Here is a 13,570-nt window from a genome sequence, read left to right as displayed (position 1 = left end):
GGGCCACTTAGGGATCTGGGGCAAAATCAGTACTTGGTCCTGCTAGTGAAGGCAGGGGGCTGGACTCAATGACCTTTCAGGGTCCCTTCCAGCTCTATGAGATAGGTATATACCCTGCCCCAATCCATTGAGGCTCTAAGTCTGTTTGAGCCCTCAACTATAGGGCCTTGCTCTTTGACTCAAGCTGGTGGCCAGTATATATGCATTAGACAGATTTTTTTTAATATATCTAGTCAGAATTTATTTTGAATTGGGATAGATAAAAATGTCTTCTGAATTTCTAATGAGTATGTGATGAAAGAATGCAGGGATTCTCCTATGAGTACACAGCAGTCACAGCAGGGCTGCTGCTAAGCATTCTGGATACCTCTTGCCAAACACACCTACTATACTACTGAATGGTCCAAGTACCCTGGACTATCTGTTCCCAAAAGACCAGCAGCAAAAGGATTAATTGCCATGAGCAATGCAGGCTGAGCGAAGAATGCTTTCCTCCCATGGAACAGATGCAGCAGACCAGACTGTTCAGCCTTCACTTCCACAGCTGTTCACCACTTCTCTGCGTGCGCTGCCCCCACCTCCCACTCAGGTGGCCAGAGACCTCAAACTCACTGTGTCTTTCATGGGGAATTCAGTAGAAATCAATTCTGCAGAGAAGTGCCACATCTGGGGTTTTTTTTAGTTAAATAAATAGAGGGTTTAGTGTCTGGGTAGCTAGCAGTTCCGAATGCTATCTCGCCTGTAACTGCTCTGCTGTCAAATAATGCTTGGCCTGGAGTCCAGTTAAGCTCTTAGAGCAGCTTCTCCCATCTGGTTTTCAATTACTTGAAAATTTGCACCGAAGTGTTGAAATGGGATTTGAGGCAGTAAATGCTCACTGGAAATTAAAATCCTATTCTCTAAACCCACCTTCCACCTTCCTCCTCCACCACCTGCGTTTACAGCATAGAGCACTTCCAAAGGACCATGACAACATTAACTACATCTTCCAAGCACACTGTGATGAGGGATATCAGCCCACTCTACCGATGGGGAAAACTGGAGCAGGATGGCCTCTACTTTTGGATGCTTCAGTTTCTGGGTTCCCTCTGAGACACCCCAGGCATGATTTCAGAGGTGCTGAGCACCCACAACTCCCAATAGAACTGCTGGGCGTCTCAATCAGGCCACCTAGAAAATGGAGGCTCTTGTAATTAGGGGCTGCTTTAGAAAACATAGGTTTCAGCAGTTTACCCAAGGCTATGCACAAGGCCTGGATTAGAACAGAGGCAATCCTAGCTCTCAGCCACAAACTCAGTCCTTCAGGGTATGTCTACATTGTAATTAGAGAGAGAGAGAGAGAGAGAGAGAGAGAGTGTGTGTGTGTGTGCGTGTGCGTCCCAGGGACCAGGCTCCAGCTCAAGCCAGGACATCTACACTGCAGTTGTATAGCCCTGCAGCCTGAGCCCTGCAAACCCAAGTCAGCTGACATGGGATAGCAGTGGGGTTTCATTGCAGTGCAGATATACCTTGAGACCACATTACTTCCATGTACAATACCTAGCTCCTTTCCTACTGGCACATGTATGTGTTAGCACCAGGCACCACATCAATTTGGCAAGGAACCAATGGACTTTTGGCTGCTCTGGTACTACAATGTGCCATGTGGCACTGCAGAATGGCATGCCTTAAGCCCCACTAGAGGCAGGATTTTTCCAAATGGATGGCAGTGGTGAGAAATGTGTGTGATTTCACAGTCTGCTCTGTCAACGCTTTGCCAAGTCCTATCCTTGGTGTTACAGAACTGCATGCATTTGAGAGAGGAAGAACAGTTGTTCACATGCACTTTATCATATTGCCCAAAGCTGTTCAATTTGCAGAGCTCTGACGAGGGTGGTTAGCAGAGGAAAGACTCATGCATTGTTCGGACAGTACCCACAGCAAACACAATTCTGAACTGCAAAATTCCCTCTATTAGGATTGTTTGTTTGTTTTTTAAATCATCATCAAACTTACTTTTTGGGGGTTCTTTTGCTCTTGAAAAAAGTTTTATAAATGGCAAGAATGTGGCAAGGCTAAAATAAAACTACTATTCAACACTTCTACCTTATTTTCTATCCCCAAGAACACACATACTCTCTGTTTTGGTCCTATTGTGCTCCTAATGTAGGGGTCCCCTTCTTCTATATTCACCTCTACATTTCTGTATGGAGTGTTTTACCCCATGGTGCAGCTACCTACTGTGCTGATAGGAACTGAGTACAGAAAACTCTGGTGAAATCAGATGACTTCCATGACTCTGAAGACCAGAGGGAAGGAAGGTTTATGGATGTGAAATGATCTGAACTCAGGAAGAAATCTCAGCTTCCCAGCTCCCCACCCCAATCTCAATCCCTTGCTTCTTTTAGGTGAGCATGTAAAACAACCATGATTGTCACTTTCAGCGCCACTGCTGGAGATGAAAGACATGCTTCTGTGCTAGAAAGGAAATACTCCTTCCTACTGTGTCATCAGTCTGTGGAAGTCACTGTCAGGGAAGGCCAGTGGGCCAGAGATTTGGATTGAACTTGTTGTTTTTGCTTTTTAAAGGATTGGTTAATCATGTGACCATTATTATTTTGTAATTGTGAAAGTTAAGGCTATGTTACCATAATCAAATTGCACACTTCAAGATGTAAGCCAATCACCTCCTGGGCTCAGGAGGGACTCGCTCTCCAGTTCCCTATAAGTAGCACAGGAAACCACAACACAGGTTGTGTGTTTATTTGCCAGATGGAGCATGCCATCTGAGTGGTCCTAGGCTAAGGTGCTGCTACCCTGGAAATATCTTAGGCAGATAAAGGCAGACATACTGGACTAAGTGGACCAACAGTCTGAGCTCTGATTGCTATTCCTACAAGCCACACAAATTATTGGTGACGGTTTGGAGAGAGCTAAGGAATGACTTTGTGCTGGCCTGCAGGAGAACTCTCCTACCCAAAGCTTGAGATTTATGTAGTGCAAGGCAAGGGCTGGAGTTCAACATGATGGCATAGGCCCCAGGAGAGCTGTGGGAGACATTCCAGCCAGCTAAACCAACTTTAAAGATTTCTTTTGAATTCTTTGTCTCGGCGTGCATTTAGCACTGGTGAAAGGTGCAGGACTGACAGTCCTGGTGACAGAAGGCTTTGGAACTTGGGGTAGCACGAGTGGCAGCAGCAGGACCAGGTCCTCACTCCGTGCCATCAGAGGTGCCTTGTCAGGAGGGTTGTTGCTCAAGGGGAGAGGGCAATTCAGTCTTCATGCCTGTTCAGCCTTTGGCCAGTCAGCTGAGCTTGTCACCAAAGAGACCTAACGAGTGCCAATTTCAATGGTGTCTCTGGCAACATAGGCACTTGTCCTCTAGGAAGTGGACTGAAGCCATCATCGCCCTTCACCATGGGCCCCCTTCTGAACGTTTCTGGACTCAAAGCAATGACCTATGAAAAAAGTTCTTGGGCCACATCCCACCCTAACTTATACATCATACAGCTCAGTGACATTGCAGAGGGTGTAAGTCAGCGCAGAATTTTGCTCTGGGGCCTGTAGAGAGCACCAATTGCATAGTATCAGGTACAACACTCGGTATCTTCTGAGCCATCCGTTCTGGGGAGCAGTGACAGGTGGGCATTCAGCATCAGAGTTTTGTTGGTGTGACTCAGAGGATGCAAGCCAGGGTCAGGGAGGTCAGCCAGCCACCGTTATGTGATTGTTTTGAGAGACGGAGACCAGTTGTGGAGCCAACAATGCCAGGGCACTCTCCAGTGATCCATATTGGGGACTGTTTAGGCTGGAACAAAAGCTGCCTAGAAATACTCCACACTGAGCCAGGTGGGAGGATTTCAACATATTTCCAGCTTAACAGACAAAAGAGTTCCTGACCACAACGGGAAACACTTTGGGAAAGAGAAAACCAAGAGGAAACATCTGACTGGACTTTAAAACCCCAGGGGGCAAAGAGGCAGCACAGATGCCGACTTGATTGGGAAGGGGGAAGAGAAAATGTTACACTGACTGATGTAGCTGAAGAGGGCAATGGCGCAGAGGAGACAGGCACTGTTCTTCGGGGCACAACATATAGGCCATGAGAGTGATGGGGCTGACTCTGCAGGTGTGGAGTGCCAGCTGATTGCAGGGGGAGTCGTCAGAGCAGGCCCCGTACAAAGCACAGAGTCCAGGCTCCCTTACATCCACATTAGAGTGCTTGGGTACTGACTGCTTGCGCTTGCTCTCTCCTCTCCTCTCTCCCATCCTCTTCCTCATCTCCTCAGGTAGCGATACTGTTTAACAATAGCAGTTCATTCATATACCTTGCAGCTGCTGGTGAGCAGTGAGACACTACTCTGAATGTTCCTGTAGCCTACCATATGAGGCTCTATGGCAGGGGATGAGAACGATGAGGGGCTTGTCTGGACTATGGGATGTGAACTGTAGAGAACTCTAACGTGTTGTGCTCTCACCACTCCATGAAGACCAGGGGTCTCAAACACGCGGCCCGAGGAGTTATTTGCTGCAGACCACCAAGCTCCCCACCCCCCTCCGGAGTTATTTCCTGCAGCCGCCAAGCTCCCCTCCCCTGCTGTCCTCCTCCCCCGCAGCACGCCATGTCCCCGCTCCTCTGCCTACCTCCAGGTGCCTCTCGCCGCGAAACAACTGTTTGGCGACGCTTAGCGCTTTCCAGGAGGGAGGAGCGGGGAGCCGCGCGCTCGGGGGAGGAGGCAGCTAAGAGGCGGGGCAGGGGCAGGGATTTGGAGAAGGGGTTGGAATAGGGGCAGGGAGGGGGCGGAGTTGGGGTGGGGACTTTGGGGAAGGGGTTGGAATGGGGGCGGGGAAGGGGTGGGAAGAGGCGGGGCAGGGGTGGAGTGGGGGCAGGGCCGGGGGTTTTTGTATCTTTATATGAAAATGTGTCAGTGATGCGGCCCTCAGGCCAATGTGCTATTCCTCAGGTGGCCCTCATGGTGATTTGAGTTTGAGACCCCTGATGTAGACCCTGCTGGCAAAAACAAATTGTGAATTAGTTCATATAGTTGTGGTCCTGTTTCAAAGAGGACAACAATAAAGTGAACCTGGTACCTTTTAGTTCCTGCCAGCAGGGTCTGCATGGGACAGTAAGAGCACAACACAAAGTACTCTACAACTCATGCCCATGTAGACTGGACTGCAGCACCATGTAGACAAGTCCTAGATTTCCCTTCAAGGAGGAACTTCCCAGCCCTGCTGGGAAAGCAGACAAGGGGATAGTGTGGGTGTGTTAAGTATGTAGGTGTGAGTGTGTGTGCGCACATAATTTTATCATGGAGTTTTATGATATTTGGCATTCTCATTAAAGCCCCAGCTCCTGGAGTCAGGTGATTACATGAGAATGTCAGCTTGCTTGCTTGCTTTTTCAAGTTAGTTTCTAGCCCTCATGGTTGCAGAGAGAAGCTTGAAACATGTCCCAAGTGTATCCTATAGGTTCACAAACCAGAAGAGACCTAAAGAACTCAAAATATTTTTTTTTAAATCTCAAGATTTTTGGACAGCGGGGATTGGCCATATTGCTGTGTGCCTGTCTGCAATTAAGCATGTTTCCAACATTTTCAGAAAAGACTAATACAAAAAGCTCAGCCGTGGTGGCTGAGCTGCAACACACATTTATTTTAAGGGATTCAGCTCGCTTCCTTGCAGTTACTGAGAAGTGTGTTTGCTAAAGGCACTCTGCAAGCTAGCAAAACATCCACTTGACTCCAGCAGAGGCAGCAGCTATGGGGTGAGGACCTTTTGCTTCATACCTGCCAGGCTACTAAGCCGCTTTTGCTGTTCTGTGGTAGAGAAGGAAAACAAAAACAAAACAAAACAAGAGGGTGAGACATAGACAGCAAGTGTCCTGTTGCTGTGTTTCTGACAGGCAAGAAATGTGCCATCCACACAATGGCAGAAACTGCTGGAGTGGATCAAGTTTTCAACACCCTGCCAAAGTGGCAAACCCGCCACCCTCCAAAGAGCAGCACTGGTGACTATTCAGCATCACAATGCAAAGTGACCCGTACATTTGCAACAAGAAAGTATAGTTATGTCAAAGAGAAGGAAAACAGCTTAACAGAAGACAATTTAAAAACAATTGTGAAGACTTACTGTCAAATAAACCAACAAATAATGCTCAAGTTAGCAGCATGTTAATAATATTACTATTAAGTAATAACACAGCCATTTTTCTGCATTTTTAGGGCCTTTGTGGCAAGGAATGCCAAATGCTTTGTGATCATTAAGACCCACAATATCCTTACGAGTTGTGGACTGAATGATTGTTCTTAATTTACATATGGATAAACTGAGGTACAGACTGGTAAAGGCCAAGAATTTCACAGGGCCACTCTTTTTAGAAGCCTCCAGTTCTAGGTTCTCAACCTGAGACACCTGAGATGTGTCATGTTGGCCACCCAACAACTGAGACATTCAAAGTCAGTGGAGGCTGTCAGACAAAGTCACATAATGAGTCTGTGACAGAACTGAGAATAGAAACCAAACAGTCCTGGCTCCCAAGCCCCTGCTCTAATGACAAGAGAACACTTTCTCCCTAACAAGGAACACACTTTATTTGAAGTATACAGGACCATTCAAATTATATCATCTTACTAACAATATCAAACACTGATAATTTTAAAAGTTGATCTGGCGAATACAAGGATTTCAGAAGTTTAAAAAAATATTTCTCACTTGTTTCTGATTATGAAATAGTTTTAGATCTTGGAGACGAATGGCACTCTCCAATGGAATGCCAATATCTTAGTCACGGCAATATGAGAAGGGCATGAGAAGACCATTACCTATTAGCAATAAGCCACTTCCTGCAATGCCTGTCAGGGAAATGATTACTTTGGGAGGATGGTTCACCATCCAAGCAGATCTGCAGTATGCAGTAATCCCTTGGACATACACTGCTTGCTCGGATATACAGACTTCTCCAGGCATGACATGCAAGGTGGGGCTACTCACCATAGAGGAATCCCTTGTTTCTCTCACCCAAATGCATCTCCCTCTGCAGGGATCACTGGTGTTCTCAAGCAATCATGAGAAAACTCTGCAAGCCCTGCCTCCTAGCCCAACACATTCCCACCAACCCCAATGGAAGGCTGCCCAGATGTGCCTTTGTGAATGTCACCAATACCCAGAAAAAACCCGGAAGCGCAAATGGAAAAGAGAAGGGCTTATGACAACAACGTGCCTGCCCTCAAGAAGGGAATGAGAACCCATCTGCTGCAAAGTTCCCTCTTCTGAATAGGGCATCAAGAGCAGAAGGGTAGATTCATCTGTGTGTTATAATCAAGGAGGTAGAGTTAGGTAATGGGGATCTTAGAGCCAGCCATCGCATAGGGAGGCCCTCTACTGAGGAGATGACCTTTGCCTTTTGTAGGAGTGTGGGGCTGTCCCTCCCTGTCAGTCTCAGAGGGAGGCCATGCCTCCTTGCTGTTACACCTTTAGAATGGTAATCTATCAAAGGGGGAAATTAGCAGTTTGTGAAGCTCGGGTCCTCTAAGCAGGGCCAAGCAGTAATCAGCCTCCGCGATTCAAGCCCTCCAGCAGGGTGGACCACCAAACAGAAAAGGGTGGCTCTGTCCCTCGGGCAGGGCTGAGCAGTACAGAGTCTAGGAGCCTAGGCCCTCAGGCAGGGCAGGGCACCAAACAGAGTAGGGGGCTCTGACCTGTGGTCAAAGCAGAGCAGCAAAGGAGTCTATGAGTCCAGGTACTCAGCTCAGGGCGGGGCACCAAACAGTCAGGCATCCTGGCTCTGGCGGATGGCCGACAAACACAGGCCCCTTGGCCTTGAGTGGGAAGACTGCCACCTCAGGAGTGGGGTGGCAGGGGGTAGGGAGACACAAAACATGCAGACCTAGAATCAGGCTGAGACCCAATCAGACTGTACTCTAGTTTCCCTGGGCTACTTCCTATGTCCCCTTTGTTTGGTACCTCCGTTCTGTGGCTGTCCTCTGTCTCCCCAGGGTAGGTGGCCAGCGGTAGCCCCAACAGCTCCTTGGTGCCTTGATCAGCCGGCAGCTATGACAAATCCTCAATACAGTCAGGATCCTCTTCGGGTTACAGTAGCACACAGGATGCATCTATCTCCCTCAGCAGCTCCAGCCCAACTGGGCTGCCAGGCCTGCCTTTTCTACTTCCTGTTCCTGTTCTGCCCCTCGGTTTCCAGCCGGCCGGGCCTGGCCGTCTGGGCTCTGCCCACCAGGGGGTGGTTTGCAGTCCCTCCCTTTCAGTCTCAGAGGGAGGCCATGACTCCTTGCTACACCTTTGATAATCAGGAAGGTCTTCTGACATAACACCCCATAGATGGTTTAAGGAGGCTGCGTTTGAGAAATGTTTCCTTGTTTCCTCCCCAGAGATGGAATGTACATGGGGTGAATGGACTTTAACTGGAGAAAAGTGAGCTCCTAGGTGAAGAGGAGGTTTACTCCCTACTAGCTCTCCTCACTATTAAGCAGAGAGGAGGCCTGTGTATTGAGCTGAGGTCAGGGCCGGCTCTGGCTTTTTTGCCGCCCCAGGCGCGGCAGGGGAGGGCGCGGGGGGGAGGGCAGCCGGAGCCCCGGGGGGAGGGCGGTGAGCCCCGGCCGGGGCTCCGCTCTCCCCGGCGGCCAGAGCGCCGGGGGGAGGGTGGCAAGCCCCGGCCAGAGCGCCGGGGGGAGGGCGGCGAGCCCGGCCGTGGCCCCGCTCTCCCTGGCGGCCGGAGCCGGAGCACCGCGCCGCCCCCCTCCAGGTGCCGCCCCAAGCACAAGCTTGGTGGGCTGGTGCCTGGAGCCGGCCCTGGCTGAGGTAGAGAAGTCAGGAGGAAGAAGAGGAACGTGTTGTTTAGCTCTCTGCACTACTGGAGATAGATCAGAGACCCAGACACATACTAAATCATTGGTGATTCCAAGCTTGGTCATGGTGTGGACCCTCAGCAAAGTCTGAGGAGCTTGTAGGCTGTCAGCGAACGGCTGAGTAGATGACGATGGCTTCAGGGAAGAATGGAAGAGGCATTTCCTTGTGTGACAAAGACACCTGAATTGTCCTGAGTGAGAAAAGGCTCAGTACAGATTTAAAAACAACCAAAGGGTTTGGCTCTTCTCTGTCAAGGGGAGAACTGTATGTGACACAACAAGCTTGAACACACCAAGACAACCTGGACTGATAGCTGCTCATCTTGGCCTTTAATCAAGCTGCACCTACAGCTATCCAAAGCTCGCATGGAACCAGGCTGCTGTCAGAGCACAGGCAGAAGGAAAGAGGGCCTGCGTCTTCCTCCGCCCAGAGGAAACACGAATGTGCCATGTATAGCATTTAACTCCATCCAAGAGCTGAGCTGGGCTTCATAGCCTTCTAGTCTTTACAGCCAAGGTAGTCATGTCACATCCCACAGAGGCTAAGTTAAGAGCAATGCTTTCCATAAAGGGAGAAGGCTCCTGTTAATGGCTACTGACATGGGCTCCAGCTGGAGCAGGGAGTATCACTCCAATAGTTAGTGATGGGTTTATTTAATTGTGCTATATTACCTAGCAGGTAAACTGCAATCAGTAGCTCTGGGGTCAAAGACTGAAGCCAGCTTTAGAAAAGAATCGAATACAATTGCGGAGGAACACATCTGGGAGCACTTTCCATAAGGATGATAAAAAGCAGGGGAGAAATGGACCTTGCTTCTAATGGGTGAGCTTTGATTTCCTTGATAAAAGGAAAACGGTTAACATTCTAGGCTGGGATTTTCAAAGCAGGGTAAGTGAGTTAGGTGCCTAGATCTCACTGGAAATCAATACCTAGGCAATACAGATCCCAACTGGGGCTGGGATAACATCACCCATACGGAAAGTCGAGTAAGGGCAACGCTTCTCTCATAGGGTATGGAACCTACCCTGCAGAGGGAGCTACTGTAAAGGAGGGAAAGGGTTCGAATTGTAATTACAGATGGGTTTGAGCAAGGGCGGCTGTGGGATGATGTGATCTGGGGTTTTGATTTGTCCCATTACAGTTGCAAAGATCAGTATCAAACTTCCCCAAAACTCTGGGGTCCAAGGCTTTTGTTTGGGTCTCTCACTAAATTATATGTTGTACCACATCTGTGGCCATTACTGATGTCTCAACTATCAGTAAAAAGTGACAAAGAGTCCTGTGGCACCTTATAGACTAACAGACGTATTGGAGTATAAGCTTTCATGGGTGAATATCCACTTCGTCACCCACGAAAGCTTATGTTCCAATACGTCTGTTAGTCGATAAGGTGCCACAGGACTCTGTCGCTTTTTACAGATCCAGACTAACACGGCTACCCCTCTGATACTCAGCTATCAGTGTACAGCATGCCTCAGCCACTCACACCTACACAGTGACTGCAGCAGGGAGAAAACTCGGACACTTCTACTTCAAAAGTCCAGGCTCTGTCACCACTTACAGTATAGAGCAGGGGTCGGCAACCTACGGCACGCGTGCCAAACACGGCACGCGAGCCGATTTTGAGTGGCACGCTTCTGCCCACTGAGAGGAGGAGGAGGGGCCGGAATGCACCACGCTGGGGGAAGAAGGGGGAGGAGGGAAGCTTGGCTGCCGCAGGATCAAGCTTCTGCCTCCTGCCCCCGCAGGGGAGAGCGGTGTGGGGGGGGTCCCGGCCCCCCACCCCACTCAGCCCCCCCGCCCACCACTCTCCCCTGCGGGGGCAGGAGGCAGAAGCTTGGTCCTGCGGCAGCCAAACTTCCCTCCTCCCCCGCTTCTTCGCACAACGTGGTGCATTCCGGCCCCTCCTCCTCCCAGAGGAGCAGAGCTGAGCGGCAGCTGCTTGCTGCTCCGTAGAGGATGCAGAGAGAGGTAGGGACGGGCCTGGGGGAAGGGGGTGGAACAGGGCATATCCCTCCCAGCCCCCTGCCATGAGCCGCTCAGGGCAGGGGGCTGGGAGCACCCCCACGAGCCGAGCACCCCAGCCTTCTGCCCTGCACCTCCCCACCCCAACACACACCCAGCCTTCTGCCGTGCACCCCCACAGCCCCATCCCTCTGCCCTGCACCCCCCCAGCCCTCTGCCCTGACCTCGAGTCACCCCAACACCCAGCCCTCTGCCCTGCACCCCCCACACACCCCCAGCCCTCTGCCCTGACCTCGAGTTGCCCCAACGCCCAGCCCTCTGCCCTGACCCCCCACACCCCAACACACACCCAGCCCTCTGCCCTGCACCCCCACAGCCCCATCCCTCTGCCCTGAACCCCCCCACACCCAGCCTTGTGCCCTGCACCTCCACACACACCCCAGCCCTCTGCCCTGACCTCGAGTCCCCCCCAACACCCAGCCTTCTGCCCTGAACCCCCCCACCCAGCCTTGTGCCCTGCACCTCCACACACACCCCAGCCCTCTGCCCTGACCTCGAGTCCCCCCCACACCCAGCCCTCTGCCCTGAACCCCCCCACACCCAGTCTTGTGCCAAGCACGTCCACAACACCCCCGCCCTCTGCCCTGACCTCGAGTCCCCCCCAACACCCAGCCCTCTGCCCTGAACCCCCCCACACCCCAGCCCTCTGCCCTGACCTCAAGTCCCCCCCAACACCCAGCCCTCTGCCCTGAACCCCCCCACCCAGCCTTGTGCCCTGCACCTCCACACACACCCCAGCCCTCTGCCCTGACCTCGAGTCCCCCCAACATCCAGCCCTCTGCCCTGAACCCCCCCACACCCCAGCCCTCTGCCCTGACCTCGAGTCCCCCCCCAACACCCAGCCCTCTGCCCTGAACCCCCCCACACCCAGCCTTCTGCCCTGCACCCCCACACACCCAGCCCTCTGTCCTGACCTCGAGTCCCGTCCCCCCCAACACCCAGCCCTCTGCCCTGAACCCCCCTAAGGCTGGCGGCATAAGATCAGCATTTTAATTTAATTTTAAATGAAGCTTCTTAAACATTTTGAAAACCTTGTTTACTTTACATACAACAATAGTTTAGTTATATAATATAGACTTAGAGAGAGACCCCTTCTAAAAAAATGTTAAAATGTATTACCGGCACGCGAAACCTTAAATTAAAGTGAATAAATGAAGACTCGGCACACCACTTCTGAAAGGTTGCCTACCCCTGGTATAGAGCCTAGGTCATCTACGCCAACAATTATGATTTCAGCCAGAAGGCAGCTGTACACACACATGCTCACCAGCTCATTACAATGAATTTCAATAGCTTGCTCCACTTGAATGAACCTGAGCCGCAAGTGGAGATACACCTGCATATCCCCTTACCTCTGTTGTGCTGCAAGAGGACGATGGTAGGGTTGACAATTGTGGTTGAGGGATAGGTGGAGGAAGGCTTGCTGATCGACATTAAGGAGGATTGGTATTCGGTGCCAATGCGAGGCGGGGAGACTTCATTTAGCACAGGACATGGATCCTGGAAACGAGAAGAAGAGTCATTACCACTGCGCGTGAGCATCACTAGCACGCTGGTGTTTCTGGAAAAAGCCATTTTAAAATGGAATAAGAAAGGTACCGTAGCACATTTTAGTAGAAGGCATAAGCACAGGTTGTTACCCTGACCCTGCAGGCATTCCGTTCCCTGTTAACTGCAGTTAGTATAATAAGGAATAACTATAGTTCTTTTGTATTGAGTTTCTCCCTCCACACCAGAAGAAGTGTCCTTGAATTCAACCATCATGCTATATAGAGCATACACTTGGTGACAGGAATGAGCTAATCTGGTCGTGAGAGAGAGAGACCCACACACTCACCCACTCTTTCTTTAAAGAGAATTCCTTTCCCAGCAAGACATGCAAAACTCATGCGATTCTGAGTGAAACCCGATTACTGCAGCTGGCTTTGCATGGAAGATCAGAAAAATAAGTTTAGCACCATTGCTTAGGAGACATTAGACAGTGTGATGCCCGGGCACACAGAACTATGAAAAAAAAAAAAAAAAAACAGCTGGAGGGTAACCAATAGGGCACTAGCATGGAAGGTACACAACACGGCTTCAGGGAGCAATGAGGATTGCCTAACCCGAGTTGCTCTATTATTTATTTTAATCAATCCTAGCATCACAGCAGCACCATCTGTGCTGCTGGAGCAAAGATTGGATCTGCATGGAGATGTGAAACGCTACCTTTCAAACCAGGTGCATCAGAGGCACTCATTGCTGGGGAGGCTAGGGAGATGGGGCCGTTGGCCAAAAACGATACATGTATTTTTATGTGCTGATTTTGTCATTAAGGCAGAGCTTTTTCAAAGGTGTCAGAAGGATTTGGACCCCCCAATTCCCACAGAAATTAACGGGAAATGGGCACCCAAAAAGCAAGAGTGTGAAGTAATGGAGTTCTGGATTTCTATGCTGCTCTGACTCCACGGTCAGAGTGAAATGCTGCAAGCCATTGGTCTGTGAAACGGAGTCGGCCCACAGGGCTAGTCATTCTTTAAAAAAGGGGACCAGAGATTCTTGCTCCATTGCTGCTGGCTTTGTTACTGTTCTGCAGTGCCTGATCCTGCATGCATGACTGAGCGCAGCACTTCCGGCTGTGAGCAGTCCCACTGAGCTCAATGGTTGGAAGTGTCAGCAGGAAGTGTTTGTAGGATTAGGTAGTAACATGCCCCAAAGTGAG

At 50.4% G+C, this 13,570-nt stretch overlaps 1 protein-coding gene across 1 annotated transcript in view; it reads right to left on the bottom strand.

The window, feature by feature from the left end:
- The window catches only part of SORBS1 (sorbin and SH3 domain containing 1), a 139,259-nt gene that overhangs the window by 74,999 nt on the left and 50,690 nt on the right, over nucleotides 1-13,570 (bottom strand). Inside the window, exons 12-13 of the mRNA XM_065408217.1 lie at nucleotides 12,222-12,369; nucleotides 5,769-5,798 (exon numbers count right to left, since the gene is read on the bottom strand). Coding sequence (XP_065264289.1) covers nucleotides 5,769-5,798; nucleotides 12,222-12,369 — 178 coding nt within the window. The remainder of the gene's footprint in view (nucleotides 1-5,768; nucleotides 5,799-12,221; nucleotides 12,370-13,570) is intronic.

Source organism: Emys orbicularis, chromosome 7, assembly GCF_028017835.1.
Source record: "Emys orbicularis isolate rEmyOrb1 chromosome 7, rEmyOrb1.hap1, whole genome shotgun sequence".
NCBI classification, from domain to species: Eukaryota; Metazoa; Chordata; order Testudines; family Emydidae; genus Emys; species Emys orbicularis.
Note: the sequence above shows the minus strand (reverse complement) of the source record. Positions and strands in the feature narration are given on the sequence as shown.